This window comes from Paroedura picta, chromosome 5, assembly GCF_049243985.1.
Source record: "Paroedura picta isolate Pp20150507F chromosome 5, Ppicta_v3.0, whole genome shotgun sequence".
Taxonomy (NCBI): Eukaryota; Metazoa; Chordata; class Lepidosauria; order Squamata; family Gekkonidae; genus Paroedura; species Paroedura picta.
Genome location: NC_135373.1, coordinates 83,897,648 through 83,913,521, shown reverse-complemented (window position 1 = coordinate 83,913,521; position 15,874 = coordinate 83,897,648). Strand labels below are relative to the sequence as shown.

The following is a 15,874-nucleotide window of genomic DNA, read 5'->3' as shown; positions in this document are numbered from 1 at the left end:
ATCATTATACTGATTACATCCAATTTCAAAGCCGTGAATGGTTTATCAAGGTTTTTCATTACATAGATGTTGAATAATATGGGGGATATGACTGTGTCCTATGGAACCCTATAAGACAACTCCCACACTGCGGATAACTGGTCTCCAGTAACAACCCTTTGAGTCTAATCTGTAAATAATGATTGAAACTGCTCCAAGGCACATTACCTAAAACTTTTTCTGCTTGACTATAAGTAGCAGCTATGTCATATTAGTTCAGAAAGCCTTAAACATTTTAAAAAGGCCATTCATTATTGCATGCTTATTAGTAAATTCTGCTTCATTATGTACTTACCCACATTAATTTAGGAAATGGGAAACTGACTTCTTATATTCTGGTGTAATATACTGGTTCACTAATCATAGTAAATGAACACTAATCCTTCACTGGTATGAAAACAACATACAACTCTTAAAATATTCTGCATTTTTAAGAAACGCTGTTTCCCCAACTTCTCTGTTGGGAGCATCTGTGTACCAAAATTAAAGTGTGAATTTGTATTCATTTTTATCACACTAATCCTTCCCCAGAGATCCAGATTAATTCATTACAACATCCAAAGTCTTCCAGCATATTCAAGATAATTGGATCCACATTATCCTTAATGATATATTTTAAACCCCTGTTCAAACAAGTGGCAAGAAGAGTCAGGTTTTTTTGGTCAATTTAAGCATCAGAAATCAGAGCAATAGGCTATGAGAATACTCAAGGTTCCTATCTAAACCAACAAAACACATTCCTATCTTTCCAAATTTCACCGGTTACATGCAGAATTATTAATACAGTTCTTTGGTTCTTCTACAAGTAGGAATGTGGTGCCTGCCTCAATCCATGTTTTGTGATTCACCCTTATTATGAATTGAACATCTCATGGATTAGAGAAGTTTTGTTGTTGCAATCGTCAGGGTACTTGCTCATCAATCATTTCATTAGAAAAGATAGCATCATTATAGAGATAGGTAAATGTAATAGACAAGGCTTCCTTACAAATACCTTTATATCAAAGATAGGAAATTAATCTTGGACTGTACAATTTCTTAAACCTTTGTCAGATGATATGACCATATATGGCCATGTTTACCCACCCACCTCCTCCTACAATGGCTAATGATGTATCTGGAGGAGATGGGAATGGGTGGGGACCTGGCTGGAAGCTATGCTTCCCAACCATATTCTACACGATTGCACTACTACTAGGGGTTCTTGAAGCCTGAATATAATTGCAGGGTTTTCTCAATGGTAAAAAAAGTCAAGAAAGGCTGTTATATATTCAAATTTCCATTACTGCTAGTAACCAGGAACCTCTGAAGTCATGGTTTGGGAGGGAACTAATAAAGGATGATTGTCATAGGATGATGTAGACAAACTGGAGCATGTCCAGAGGAGGGCAATAAAGATGGTAAGGGGTTTGGAGACCAAGATGTATGAGGAAAGGTTGGGGGAGCTTGCTCTGTTTACCCTGGAGAGGAGATGACTGAGAGGGGATCTGATAACTATTTTTACATATTTAAACGGCTGCCATATAGAGGCCAGATGTTGTTCTACCCAAGACATGAGGATAACTGTCTCCTCCTTTAGCTTCTTGGTTTGATGACTTTCTGGTGGTTCACTTGAAAGTGGTCATGTGTCAAATAAATTGCATACCATTCCAAAAAAATTAATGATGCTTCTTGATGGGACCAGGCCCTCTGCATGCAGCCCAGTGCACAATGGGCTTCCCATCCCATCCAGCTGGTATCTGTTGTGATTTGTAGGTCACTTGGAAGGAGGTCTCTCCTGAGATGCCCTGAGATGACTGATGTTCTTTCGGAGGGCTATGAGCCTTTGATATGGCAAAAGTGTTCCCTGAAGTACCCAAGAGTTTGTCTGGGCCCAGGGGACTGTCTTGATAACTGCAATTATGTAACCTATAAGATGTGTTAGGATCATCAAGTTAATTGATTTCACAAAATGAACCTATTTCACAAACTGAACTATCTTATCTACTCTGTCTAGAGGAAGAAACAGTGGAACAGTGTGCACACAGAGGAGTGGGGAGTAGCGGGCTGGTGGCTATGAAGCCAGGGATTATAAATAAAGGACTGGAATCCAGAGGAAGGTAGGAGAACATAGTGCTGTGACAGAACAGGAAATCTGGAAGTGTACTTCACTATCAATGTTGGAGTGACAGGTCTCAAAAAGGTTTAATGGCTGTTTACCTGCCTCCTTCTAGAGGCCTTTCCAGTTACTGGAGCTGTCTATCTTATTCATTTGCTCCAGTCTCTACTATTCACTGGTTTTGGTGGGTGCATATAGCTGTATTATTTCATTTCCCCTTCTATCTCTTTCCTTTGGGATTAGTAAGTTTTCAAGTGCTAATGGAGCAGATTGTGAAGCTAGAAACCTGATGAGGGCATGATACCAACATTGTAGTAGCCATCAAGTCTCATATATAATAATGAACCATCTAAAGTTATGTATGTGCATATGCATACATGCTTGCACACACACACACAATTCTGATTCTAATATAGTGTCGAACAATCTTTAACAGCTGTCACTGTATAAAAATAAAAGGCTAAGGCCTAAGTGGGTGGAGAGTGGGCAGGGCTGGTCCAGGTGAGGGCCCAGTTGGAAGGCACCAGGGCAGACCAGAGTTCCAGCCAGTTGGGAGGCATGAAGCCAGAGTTCTCGCAGGGCCAAAGTTCTGACAGAGCCCATCCACCCAGCCCAGCCAGGAGCAATATGGAGAAATCACTGCCAGTCTGTCCCTGACCACCGCAGGGAGAGGAGGTCAGTAGGACTGCCAAGGGGGATGAGAACGAAGGCTTGGACAGGCTGCGCCAGCCCTTTTCTCCACAAGACTGTCCTAACTGTCATGTCCAAGCCTCCGTTATCAACAGTGAAAAAGTAGAGACAGAAGGAACAGAGTGGACACCTGTGTACTGTGACTACCCCATGTGTATTAGGGCAGGGGGACATTTCGGTGTCTGTGGTCTAATTCACACAAGAAGGGAAATGATGCAGAACTGGGAGGAATTGGTTGCCATGTAATCTCCCCCTAAGAAGAGTCTCCAGTCTAAGAAGAGTCTCCAGTCTGATTTTCTCTTCACATATCTGAAGACAGGCTCTGGAAAGCTCATCTGTAATGACTATGCCACAATTCCCAAAGGTCAGTCCTCTCCCACACTCAACAAACATTCCAAACCACAGGTTCCTGACACCCATATCTCCATACCCACAGCCTCATTTACCACCATGCCACCACAACCTCCTACACAACACACACATTCAACACCATACCCTTATAGACTGGACAACTCCTTCCCTTCCTCTTCCCACCGCCAAGCTCTAGCGCCCATTGTATTCTTGGTTACAACGGGCTTTGCCCCTAGTATAAAATATGTAAACAAGCTTAAAACCAACACTATCCTACGGAGGAATCATTTGAGAAGAAATGTAATTTGTTAGGGAAATTGGAACAGGTTATTAATCTCCAAAGTCTTAAACTGACTTTAAAGGAAAGTTAGTCAAGGAAAGTTAGTCAAGCATGTACATTTAAAAATACCCAACAGCTCTTAATGATAGGAACAGAGAAAGTGCCACAGACAGTGTTCATGCTCCCCATCAGAGAAAAAAAATGCAAGATGGATTTTAATGTAGTGTAGACAAAGTGTACACTATGTAATGCAGTAGAAAAGTGCCTTAGACTAGATTATCTACAGAAAAACATACCTGGCTAAATTGAATGCATCATCGATCAAACCTGCACGATTACTGACAGAGATTACCTAAGTGGACCAAGGAGAAAAATGGAACAATTTAAGTTGATAAACACAGCAGGTACTTCAACAAACTTTAGACCAGTGGTCCCCAACCTTTATTAGGCTGGGGACCGGCAGGGCATCGGGCCGCGCACCCGGGGACCGCGCCTGCGCGGGCCACGGCCACGTTTCGGGCCATGCCCGTGAGCCACACCCGCGGATCGGGCCGCGCCCGCGAGCCACGCCGACGGATCGGGCTGCACCCGCGAGCCGCGCCCGCGGATCGGGCCAAGCGGGCACGGCCTGCACGGGCGCGGCCCGTCCCTGATTCCCTCTCCCCGCCCTCCCGCAGTAAGTAGCTTCCCGGGCCGCAAGCTTGCGGCCTGGGAAGTTTTTTACTGTGGGGGGGGGCGGGGAGAGGGAGCCGCGGCCCGGCGCCATGGCCTTTGCGGCCTGGCGCCGGGCCGCGGCCCGCAGGTTGGGGACCACTGCTTTAGACCATGTGATGAATTCAACTTACTTTATGGTTCCTCGTTAGTTGGTCAATTAACAGTCTCCAATTTCTAATATTGTAATTAACCCTAAAATAGCCAGTTTGATTGATATTCCCCAGCAGCCAGTTCCTCTCATCAAGAGAAGCAATCCTGTGATGCTCTGTGAAGAAAAGACAAGGGAAAAAACACTGCAAATTATTTCTTCAATAATGTATAATTTTTCTTAATATATAAATTCCACACCATTTATTTTACCACATATATGCAGTTTATAAAAAGTTTGAATTGATGAGTGCTTATTTATGCTGTAAAAGTATTGTAAATAAAGGAATATATTCTTTAACACCGTTTATGCACTGGGAACTTCACTGCCCCAGTTCCCATGCAGGAGCACAAATTTGGGATGGATGAGGTGCACCAGGCCAAATGCTCCTCCGTGTGGATGCAGGAAGAGGTGGGGCAACCTGCCATGACTAAAACTCCATCCTGCAGCCCGACATGAAACCTCCAGTGCATAAACGGTCTAAGAGAGACAATACCTTTAGTGCTAGTATTCAATACAATGATAAACAAATACATTTATATTTATATTCTGCCCTTTCCTGGCTGACTCAGGACAGCTGACAAAAGACTTAAAATAATTATTAACAATAAAAACATTTAAATATTAATATAAAATCCACCTCAGAATATATGTTTACAAAATTCTCCTTTCTAGTTTAACTTTACAATGAAAACACTGACAACATCTGATGACAAGAGTACATTTTGTTAGAAGATAAAAGCTATAGTTCAGTATTACTCCCCCACACACACACACACAACGTTTCCCCCACAAACTGATAATCAAACAGGAGTAGCTGAATTTAATTCATCCATACCTCAATTACAACATATGTGGTAAACATATTAGAAGATATATGGTGAATATTATTTTATGCATGTGTCCCCAAATGGTGACAGCCAGTTTTTTATCACATCAGGGAGCCTGTTGTCACTATTATCCACTAAGGTGGTAAATGGTTAGTATTCTTAAGGAGCACTGAAAGTTAAGACAAAATTATCCCATGAGGGCTATTTCATCTAAAGTGAACATGAAATTGTGTCTCAGTTACAGCAACAATTGCTTAATTCTGATTATTCTACTTTATGAACCACAGCTTTAGGCCACAAACAATAGGCCCCTGGTGGCTGCCGAAACGGCGATTTCCGGTCACATGGAAAACACGGAGGGGGAAGACGCGAAGCACACTGATTATGCACGGGAGGGGGCGCAACGGTGGCAAAACCCAGAGTAACCGATTATGCACGCGGCGATCCCGGCGCTGCTTCTGGTTGCGCCCCGGTCACCCGAAAGCTGCGATTTCTTCCGCGTTTTGCTGACACGGCTTTTTCGGCAGCATGCACCAAAGCTGTGGCAGGTTGCAGCCGGCTCCGTGCGTTATCGGTGATTTTAGTCACCTTCATTCCACCCCGAATGTGCGTTATTCCCCCTGTGCATAATGGGTCCATATGGTGACACCCATCTGTAGATCATTTCACCAAGTGTTCTCACAGCACATTGTATAGGAAGAAAACCCTACACTTGTCAAATCCCAACGGCCTTCCAGGTTCAACTCCTCCCCATCCTACAGTGGCCTGAATATATCCCTACTTGCCTTTGCAGCACTTTACCATGGCATGGGGCTGAATGGGGCATTTGTTTTTGTTTTGCGGGAAGAACGCAATCCCACCTTCCTGCAAAACATCCACCACCACCACCAACAACACATGCTGGAACCTTTCTACCACAGCTGTGTCCCCTGCTGGGACATATTTAATCAGCAGACCTGCTCTGCCACTGAAATGTATTCCTTGTAGGGACACAGAAGCAATGGAACATACAGCTCTGCTGCAACACACCAGTGGCAGCCCAGAGCAGTGCCTCTGGTACAGAATTGGCTTCAGGATACCAAGCTTGGATGTTATAGGTCAAAACCAGAATAATGAAGTATGCATGTAGATCAACAGCCAACAGAAGCAGGTGCTAGGCCATAGATGTAACATGTTCACTGAGCAAAGCAATTATAAGGAAGGGTGTCACTTTGTTTTACATTTAAAATCCTGTTTCTTTAAGAATAATATCACATGTTATCCAATAGTATGAAGAAAACATAAATTGTAAACAGAATTAAAAGGCCAAATACAGTATTAATATTTGTTCTGTATTATATAATTTGTTTTTTTCTAAATATGAAACATTAACATTGAATTGAAACAATTCATGTCCTTGAAATTATTTGATGACTCCAAAGGGATAAAAAACCTAAAACATTGCAGTAATAAATATATCAAAACCGTACTACATACATACAGTAGTATTTGAAGACATAGAAATATATTAAGTTATGATATAATGTAGCATGATTCATACTACAATAATGAAAGCTTCAAATATTTATTTTATAATTTGGTTTTCCATCATAAATGAAGAGCAGTAGCTTTTTTTTAAAAAGCCTTTCCATTATCATGGTTTCCAGTGAGTTTTATGTACAATCACAACCCCTTGTTATTATTTTTCAGTTAAGGGCATGGTTATTTTGACCTTTTCCTACAAAGAAGAGCTGGAATCTTTTCATGCTATTTTAGTTCAAACAAGTAGGCGTTTTTTTAAAGGGTGCCTGATGAATGTTCTTCACAAAGTTCTATATAATTTACTGGAAATTTGCTGTTTGAACCTTTTGATTCCAGTGATTTTCTGTAGACCTAGATTTCTTTTCCACCTGCTTGTCTAGCTTTGTAACATAACATACATCATAGGCAATTTCTCCATACCAAAAAAAAAAAGTAATGACGTATCATTAGGTCTACAAACAATTAAGGTTAAAGCTACTTTTAGCTAAAAGCTATATTTATTATATGCAGAAAATCATTGCCAACAAAAATGCTGAATCTTGATGTCCATCATCCTTGATAATTTTAGGATACTGAACCCAGCTTATTTTTTCATGCAAAAATGTAAATTCTGGAGGACAAACAAAAATAGCTCTGTCACTGTCTAGAAGACATAAAAGTGCTCTATAGGTACCAATATCAACAAGTGAAGTGCAATTATTTGTACTTCAGTTGTTATATATACAAATATGTCAAGATACACTTGATAATAATTGTCTTTCCACCATTTGTGGTATAGGAATTAACCTATAATATGCAGACTGTAATCAAATTGCTCTTTAGTTATGAGGATGTTTTTTTCTTCATTTTAGACAATATAATCCTTGCCTGTTCCTATACTAAAATACTTCATTGCAGGTTGACCTTGCTAGCATTCTGAATGTCAGAAATCTGGTGTGCCTGTATCCCACTGAAATGAAGCACAGGTAAGTATACTTGTGCATTGGAATGGATCCTGTATCTTGGCTAAGAAATATTTTTAAAGGAATACCTAATTAACTGTGTATTATATTATATCTTGTTAAAAGCATTACCCACAATTTGTTATTACATGCAAAGGGAATTTTGACCTGTGAAAATGTTCTAGAATGTTCTGTCTAGAAAATGTTCTAGACAAATGGACAAATATTTCAATCTTCCATACAGTAATACTTGCACTTGGAAAATTTCCCCCTATTCCTTTCCACTCATTCTCTAATAAGGAAGAAAAACATCTCTGACAGATCAGCCCAAAGATGGCAGAGTTTGAGCTTGATCCTTGCCTGCAGAAGAGCTTTTAATAATAGGTTGTCAACTGAAGTAAGTAATTAACTGTAATAACTATAGTAATCTATAATAACTTGTAGGTTACAGTCCCTTGGAATACCACAATGTCCTCCTGAATGAAATACATTGGACTCCCTGGGATATGTCAATCATAGGTAAGGATGAGGGTGAGGTCATGATACCTTTTAGTGTCTCTATACTTCAAGCTACACAGGTCAAATGGAGTGCTTCTCAAAAGTGAAGGAAAAATATAAACTTTCCTCATTTTTTTTTTTTACTTTCACTTGGCTTCTTAATTAAGGTGACCAGATTTTAACATTGGTAAAGCGGGACACCATTGACTGGGGGGGGGGGATTCTTGATTAAAAGTTTGGTCTATATGGAGTAATAAAAATTTTCATGGAATGCATAGAACGCAAAAATAGTATTGTAATATATATTTTTTAATTTCAACATAAGTACAATTTGCCAGGTACCCCCAGATGTCCCTCCAAAAGTGGGAGAATTTGGTCACCTTATTCTTAATGGCATAGAGTTTTTTTCTTATTTGCACACACTGTTGCTTTCTCATTGTTACTCTTCCACTTATTAAAAAGTTTCTTCTTCTGTATCTTTTTAGACCATTGTAAAGCTGGGTGTAGTCCGCATGGGGCTTTTTATCCAGTCCCAGTTTGAATGAATCCCTCCAGTCCATATTAAATTTGATTTACATCTTGATTTTGGGCCTTTTGAATTTTCCCTCTGCAACATCCATGATTGATCCGAAGTGACCCTACCTTTCCTCTTCAATATCCAGAAGTGGATATAAGCCTCAGTAAATGTGCAGCTCTCTGCTTTTTATTAATTAACTCTGCCTTGTACCTCAAATGCTGGAACAAAGCAGTCTTCCCTGATTGGCCAGGGCATCAGTTCAAAGTCTTCCTGGTTCCCAGTTGCAAGGCTTCCCTTAAAGGGACTGCGCTCCAGAATGGAGGGAGGAGGGTGGGAGTGAGGGAGGGACAAAGGCCACAGTGCTTTACCCCCTCCATACCTTCATTCTGCTGTTTGCAGGTGGGTTGATCGCTGGGGTTGTTCACCGGGGGATCACACATTTCAGGGTGGTGAATCCACTTTTTGGGATTCCCAAGGTCATGGGTTAAAATGGTGGAAATCATGATCCAGCCACTGGAGGTAGGTGACATCATATGGAGGGGCCAAAATATGCCACCTGCCTTTGGGGGCTGTGCAGCTATATATGTGGCATGGGGAAAGGCCCCTATAGTTCCATTAGTAGCTGTCAGGGATGGGAATCATAAGCATACCGGGTTTTCTTGAAATATCAGTACAGTGGAGAATACTTCATAAAAAAACCTATGCCTACACCTCTTAACCTTCCGAATGTTCTTTAAGACAGGACCCAACATTCTTATTAGGAAGATAAAACTGAAGTGAACAAACTTATTCTTATCACTTATACTGCCACCTGGCAAATATTTACACCTTCACTCCAAAAATCCTGCTGGATTAAAAAAAAATTCTACCCTGGACTAGCTAGACATTCATTGTATTCATGCACTGTATTTGCCTACACATTTGCCCACACTCACAAAAAAACACTTCAGTAAACAGCATCCAAAGATACTATTGGGTTTTATTTTGTTCATCATCAGGACTCCATGATATGGATTCTGTTGAGCCTCTACATTTCTGCTCCCCACCTGAAGCTAACTTGATCATTATAGATTTATAGATCACTATAGTTATCCTTATCCATGGTTCCTCTATATATTTGTGAAACAGCATGGGGGGGTGGGATGTGTCTGGCTGTCCAAGTTGGAATAGGACCAATCAGGATGCAGCCAGCAAAGCAAAGCTGGCTGCATCCTGATTGGCCTTGCTCCTGCAGCTCCCGCCCTCTGTCCCTGGACTCTAGCCTCTTTGCTCTCAGATGTGCCTCAGTCCCTGGAGCCAGCAGCAGGTAAGGGGAGAGGGCCCTGGGCAAAGGGTTGTGGTGGAAGGCTTGCTAAAGAGGGCCTCCCGGCCTGCTAGGCTGGGCCTGCTAACGAAGGCCTCCTAGCCTGCTGACTGCCTGCTAAGGAGCTCTGTCCCAGGCCTGCTAATGAGCTGGCCAGCCCCTGCCCGCCCCACTTGATCCGGCTGCGAGCAGGGGCCCAAAGCCACCTTAAGCTGCCTGGCCGGGGCTCAGGGCAGGAGGCCCTTTCAAGGCCTGTTCTTAGGAACGGGCTTTGAAGCTAGTCTAATATAATAAAATGTGTTGTGTACAACATGCTGTCCCCCCCATCCCCCAGGGCTAATTGCTGCTCTTGCTCAGGATTCAGCAACCCCTCCCCCTTTCCTTCGGGCCTGCTGTGAAAGGATCATCTAACAGCCCCTCACTGAGGTGATGGATGCATTTTCAAGAACAATACAGGGGAGTCTGTGGGCATGTGAGTGCTTTCCTTTTAAAGGGGAAAAGTTTTCCCCTTCTGTCTAAACATTGGTTGACAGGGAGGCCAAAGAAAAGCCACCTCTCACTTAAAATTCTGCTCTGGCTGTCCTTGCTGCTGGAGGGAAGATGCAGCCAAGCCATGTATGTTTCTTTTCTGCCACTCTCTGAACATTTGCAGCCTACTGGGCAGAGTTGTTGTGCAGATGAAACTGGATGCTGTTGCAGGGGTTTTTAAACTCCTATTTCATCTGCACAATAACCCTGTGCATTAGGCCTCAAGTGTTTCATTTCCATAACAACCTGTGTGGGAGGCCTTGTTTCTTATGCACAACAACGCTGTTCACATTCCAAAGCAGCTGTTTTGGAAGTGGGGCTTCAAAATGGCACAATGTCTTAGAGTAGCCATTTTTGCCTACAGACCTGATCTTTATAATCTGGAGATCAGCTGTGATTCTAGGAGCTCTCCAGGCCTCACCTGGAGGTTGGCTACCCCTGGGTTGGAAATATTTCTTGAGGTATGGAATTGAGGCCTCAGAAAAGTACAATGCCTCACATTCTACCCTCCAAGTTGAAGTTTTGCCTGCAGAGCTGATCTTTAGAATCTAGAGAAGACCAGCAATAGTAGAGATGATGGTAGAGGTTTGCAAGCTAAGGATCTGGTGAAGTGGTGTGGGTATGACCTTCCTGGGCTATGGACTCTGGCCAGCCCTTACCAGCTAGAGCTGGCATCCCTAAACCTCAATGGGGTAAAATGTCCCCCCTCTAAAGCACACATTTTTGCCTGGGGAGCTGATCTTTATAGTCTAGAGGTGATCAGTAATCCCAGGAGATCTCCAGGCCCAACCTGGAGGCTGGTTACAACTGGTCTAGAAATTTTTCTTGAGGTTGCAAAGTGGGACCTCAAAAGAGTATAATGCCTCCACAGCCACCCAACCAGCCACAAAGCACCCCCTGGCCTAATCATGTGAAGAAAACATTGCAGAGAGGACATAAGGTTGCCAAATAGATGTAGGTTCATGTTTTGGAATTCCATGCTTCCTAGGTATGCTTGAATCTGACTTGGGTCAGGACTGCTGTACACAGAGAGACTTCATCTTAGGGCTGCCAGCTTTCAAGTGAGACACTAAGTCCACACCAAAAATGAGCTAGCAGCCACTGCATCACAGTATGCTTTACTAGTAGTTCATAAATAAATAGTGCTTTCAATAGATTAGCCTTTCCACAATTTAATAACTCTTAATATAGCATTTTAGAATCACATATAGTAACTGAGCATCATATGTTCTGAATTTAGCTATCAGCTTTTTGTTGTTTTTAACCATCAGTGATCTTGAGGACTGTGAGCGTGAAAGACATATGGATTAGGTAAAAAAACAGCATTTTGTGCACCCTGCAACAGATTAACTGTTACATTAGGCCTGGCAGATCTGTGATACAATGGCTTTATAATCTGACCTAACTACTCCTTAAGTCAACCCATACCTTATACTAGAAAGCTGGGATTCTTTGGTTTGACTGGTATAAGAGAGGTTACAGTTCATATATAAACTTCTAGAGTGCTAGGTTCCAGGATACCATTACCACTTAATGGCCTGTTAAAGAGCAAAAGAAAAAAGACGGTGTGTCACACAGGCTTTGTGATTGCTTCCTTCCAGGTAACTTCACACAGGAAGAAAGTTCTCTGTTCTATAAAATTGGTTCTATTTTCCTTCTTCTACCAGCTATCAGGTTAGTTTGTAGCTGTGTCATTCAAACTTTCGCCTCTCTTGTGCCCCCTCTGGTGTGATACTGGAATGGTAGAAGAGGGAAAACATTTAGCTTTGTCCCACTTGCATAAAGGGATTTCTATTAGCTTCGACATTAAAGAAAGCATTTAACTCCTATTGCTTTAAAGATGATTGTTGATACCATGATGTCAGAATGAAAAGAATGGTGATAGCAAAAGATAGCTATCAAAAGAACATGATCTTCTCAAAGCACAGAATCATGGATTTACCAATGCCTGTTTATGCTATCAGTAAAAGTACTTTAAGAGTCGGAATTTATCTATAATCTTTTTATAATATTGAATGCGTTAGAAAGAGAAAACATCTGAATTTTTAACAATTTTATATGACAAATGTAACACCTTTATTAAAGCAAAGATAAGTAGTCTTGCTTTTACATTGTGAACTTAATTGCATTAAATAATATAGCATGCAAAAATTTACGTTTCAGATTACTTTAGTGTTCTAGAAACTGATTGTTACCTTTTGTTAAAATTAATAACAACTTTTATTACTCTATGATCTTATTTCTTCATTTTTTAAAAATGCAGAAATACTCTTTAGCATGTTTAACCTATGTCCTAAACTCAATTGTGAAGAAACAGTTCAGGAAAACACAAGAATACTTTAATCCATGGGGAGTAAAGTTTATTTTTACCTGATTTGTTAGACACCCATATAATTGCCTCTGATGAGATGTGGCTCGTATTTCCTACTGCAATTGTTAATGGAATCTGCCACAAGTAGCTGCAAGACAAAGGAGGGGGATCTAAGAACAAAAATACTGAACTGATTCTTCTCACTGAACAACAATCAGGGATTACATCAAAGGATCAAACAATTTCAGCTGTAGTGCAAAGATTTTGATTCTGTCAAGTTGCTTTCCCTTCAAAATGATTTTGCTGTTGGCAAAAAAGCAATGAGAAACTCATTCATCTTTAAGAGAAGACACCAAATCTATTTTAACATACTATCATTACAAAGTACTTTCTAGTAAAATAAGATATGTTACAAAACAGAAAGAAACTATTTCAACAGCAAAAACAGAAAAAAACACTTGAAGGTCTAAAATGAACATATGTTTTGGTTTAAGTGACAAACATGTCTAGTAATGTCATTTTAAAGTATCTTTTTAAAGGCTTCTAACAATAAAATTCCATCCTCCATTGCTTACTACTTTGTAAAATTATTCATATCTCTGTAAATCAAGTGTAAAATGCGACAAGTTTATATTAATTTTACACACATGAGTTGTACTAGTAAAATCAAGCTCCAGCATGCTAATAGTACACAAATGGAAACCACAAAGTGTATATAACCTTTTGCTCCAAGAGCTCATTTAAACTGAATATAGTAATTAAGATTTATAATGATTCACACAGGATAAAAAGATTTTTTATAGCGATGGTTCTTCTGAAAAGTAGTTTATTTTTAAGGGACAGCACCCAATTTTTTAGCTGATATATCCAGAGCCTTATAAATGTATAACTTTGTTAGAAACTATTAGGACTTTGCTAGAACACGGTTCTCATACATTTGCCTGTACACTGATTATGCGGTTTAATATACAGACTTATTAAGAATGTCCATGAGACCTATCCACAGATCCACCACATGATTTCTAAGGAGTTGAGGATGGTAGAAGAGCTTTCAAGAAGGAGAAAGTCAGACAACAATGTTCATAGCTCCATTTTAAATATATATATTCAAGATTAAACTGCAATTTTCAGCATGTTTAAAGAGATGTGATTTTTAACATTTGGCATCCATCCATCCATCCATCGTTTCAATTTATATCCTGCCACTCTCCATGGACTCGTGGCAGGTCCCATAAAACAATATAAAATCCCCAGTAAAACCAATCTGACCCCCCCCCCACACACACAAATAACATGGAGCACAAGAAGCTGCATAATCTCAACCTCCCCTATCCATAGCCAGCCATCATCACAGGGGCCCATTATGCACGGAGGGGAAGGTCCGTATTCGGGGTGGAATGGTGTTGCCTAAAATCACCAATAATGCATGGCGCCGGCTGCAACCGGCCACAGATTTGGTGCAGGCTGCCGAAAAAGCCATGTTAGAAAAATGCGGAAGAAAGCAGAGCTTCCGAGCGACCAGGACGCAACTAGAAGTGGCGCTGGGGTCGCCGCGTGAATAATCAGTTACTCTGGGTTTTGCTGCCATTGCATCCCGTCCCATGCATAAGTGGTTTGCTTCGCGTCTTCCCCCTCTGCGTTTTCCATGTGACCCGAAATCACTGTTTCGGCGGCCGTGCATAATGCCAGGGAGGTAATTTGCAAAATGGCACAGCATTTGGCTGGGGGGCCTCATTTTTTCCTGGTCTTGGCCTCAGCCAAACCATACATAAATACTACAAAGCCCCATTTACTTATGTAATAAAAAAGTGAGCTAGTATCACAAAAGGTAGAGATACAGGGAATGAACACTCACATCTGAAATGTGTGTGCTTTACCTTCCATAAATGTTGCCCCCCTCCACCTTGCCTGTGAGACCTATTCCATTCTTACTGCAGCTACTTCTGTTAGCCCTACACATACAAACCACCAACCAAATACCTGCAGTGAACCCAACAAGATGCTCTCAATCAAAATACATAAATGCCCTAATGAAATACAGTACGTATTAGGAGGCAACATGATAAAATTTGCTATGCTAGAGAGCCAGTTTGGTGTAGTGGTTAGGAGTGCGGACTTCTAATCTGGCAAGCCAGGTTCGATTCCCCGCTCCCCCACATGCAGCCAGCTGGGTGACCTTGGGCTCGCCACGGTGCTGATAAAACTGTTCTGACCGGGCAGTGATATCAGGGCTCTCTCAGCCTCACCCACCCCACAGGGTGTCTGTTGTGGGGGGAGGAATGGGAAGGCGACTGTAAGCCGCTTTGAGCCTCCTTCGGGTAGGGAAAAGCGGCATATAAGAACCAACTCTTCTTCTTCTTCTTCTATGACATTGTCAAGCAAAAAATATGTAGCCATTAAAAAAAAAGCAAAAAAAAAAAAAAAAAAAGCAAACACACCCAAAAATAGAAAAATTGGACTGGCATAATTCTTTGAATGAGAACACTTACAAGCCAACAACCAGAGGGCGGTCTACAAATTTAACAACAACAACAACAATATGCAAAAATCAGATTATCGCTGATGATGTGCCACAATCTGATTTTGTAGCTGTTCAGGGCCAGTGCTGCCATTTCCCATCTTAGGTGCCTCACCCTGGCTCCTTTGACCTGGCTGCGGAAGAGGCAGTGGCACAGTGAAGGGAGCTCAGTGCCGGGTCTAGCCAGCTGCCACTTCCACCACCCATCTTCCACAGCTTCCAAAGCAGTGGCTGGCCAGAGCCCCGCTCATGCTGCCGCTGCCAGCCATCTTCTGGGGCCAGCCCAGCCCTGGTCCCAGCTCCCTTGTCCTGGTGGTGAAGGCAGTGGCAGTGCAGCGAGCAGGGCTCAGTGCCAGGCCTGGCCAGCTGCTGCTGCTTCCATCAGCCATATTCCTTCATCCTGACCCATCTTCACATCTACTGGCACACTCCTTGGGGCAGGACAATGGACGTCATGTCCGTTATCATTTCCATTTTAGGGGGCATGCCAGCAGATGTGTTTCCACATCAAAGGATAGAACTCTGGATTGCATAAGGAATATGAAGTCAGAACTATATGTCTTCAAGCAAGCAAGAGTTTCACAGTC

The 15,874-nt window shown here is 41.8% G+C and overlaps 1 protein-coding gene across 2 annotated transcripts in view; it reads right to left on the bottom strand.

Moving 5' to 3' along the window:
• TRHDE (thyrotropin releasing hormone degrading enzyme) overlaps positions 1-15,874 on the bottom strand; it is a 309,348-nt gene that overhangs the window by 37,758 nt on the left and 255,716 nt on the right. For both annotated transcript variants that reach the window (XM_077338833.1, XM_077338834.1), the window contains exons 10-12: positions 12,829-12,917; positions 4,304-4,437; positions 3,755-3,810 (exon numbers count right to left, since the gene is read on the bottom strand). In XM_077338833.1, coding sequence (XP_077194948.1) covers positions 3,755-3,810; positions 4,304-4,437; positions 12,829-12,917 — 279 coding nt within the window. The remainder of the gene's footprint in view (positions 1-3,754; positions 3,811-4,303; positions 4,438-12,828; positions 12,918-15,874) is intronic.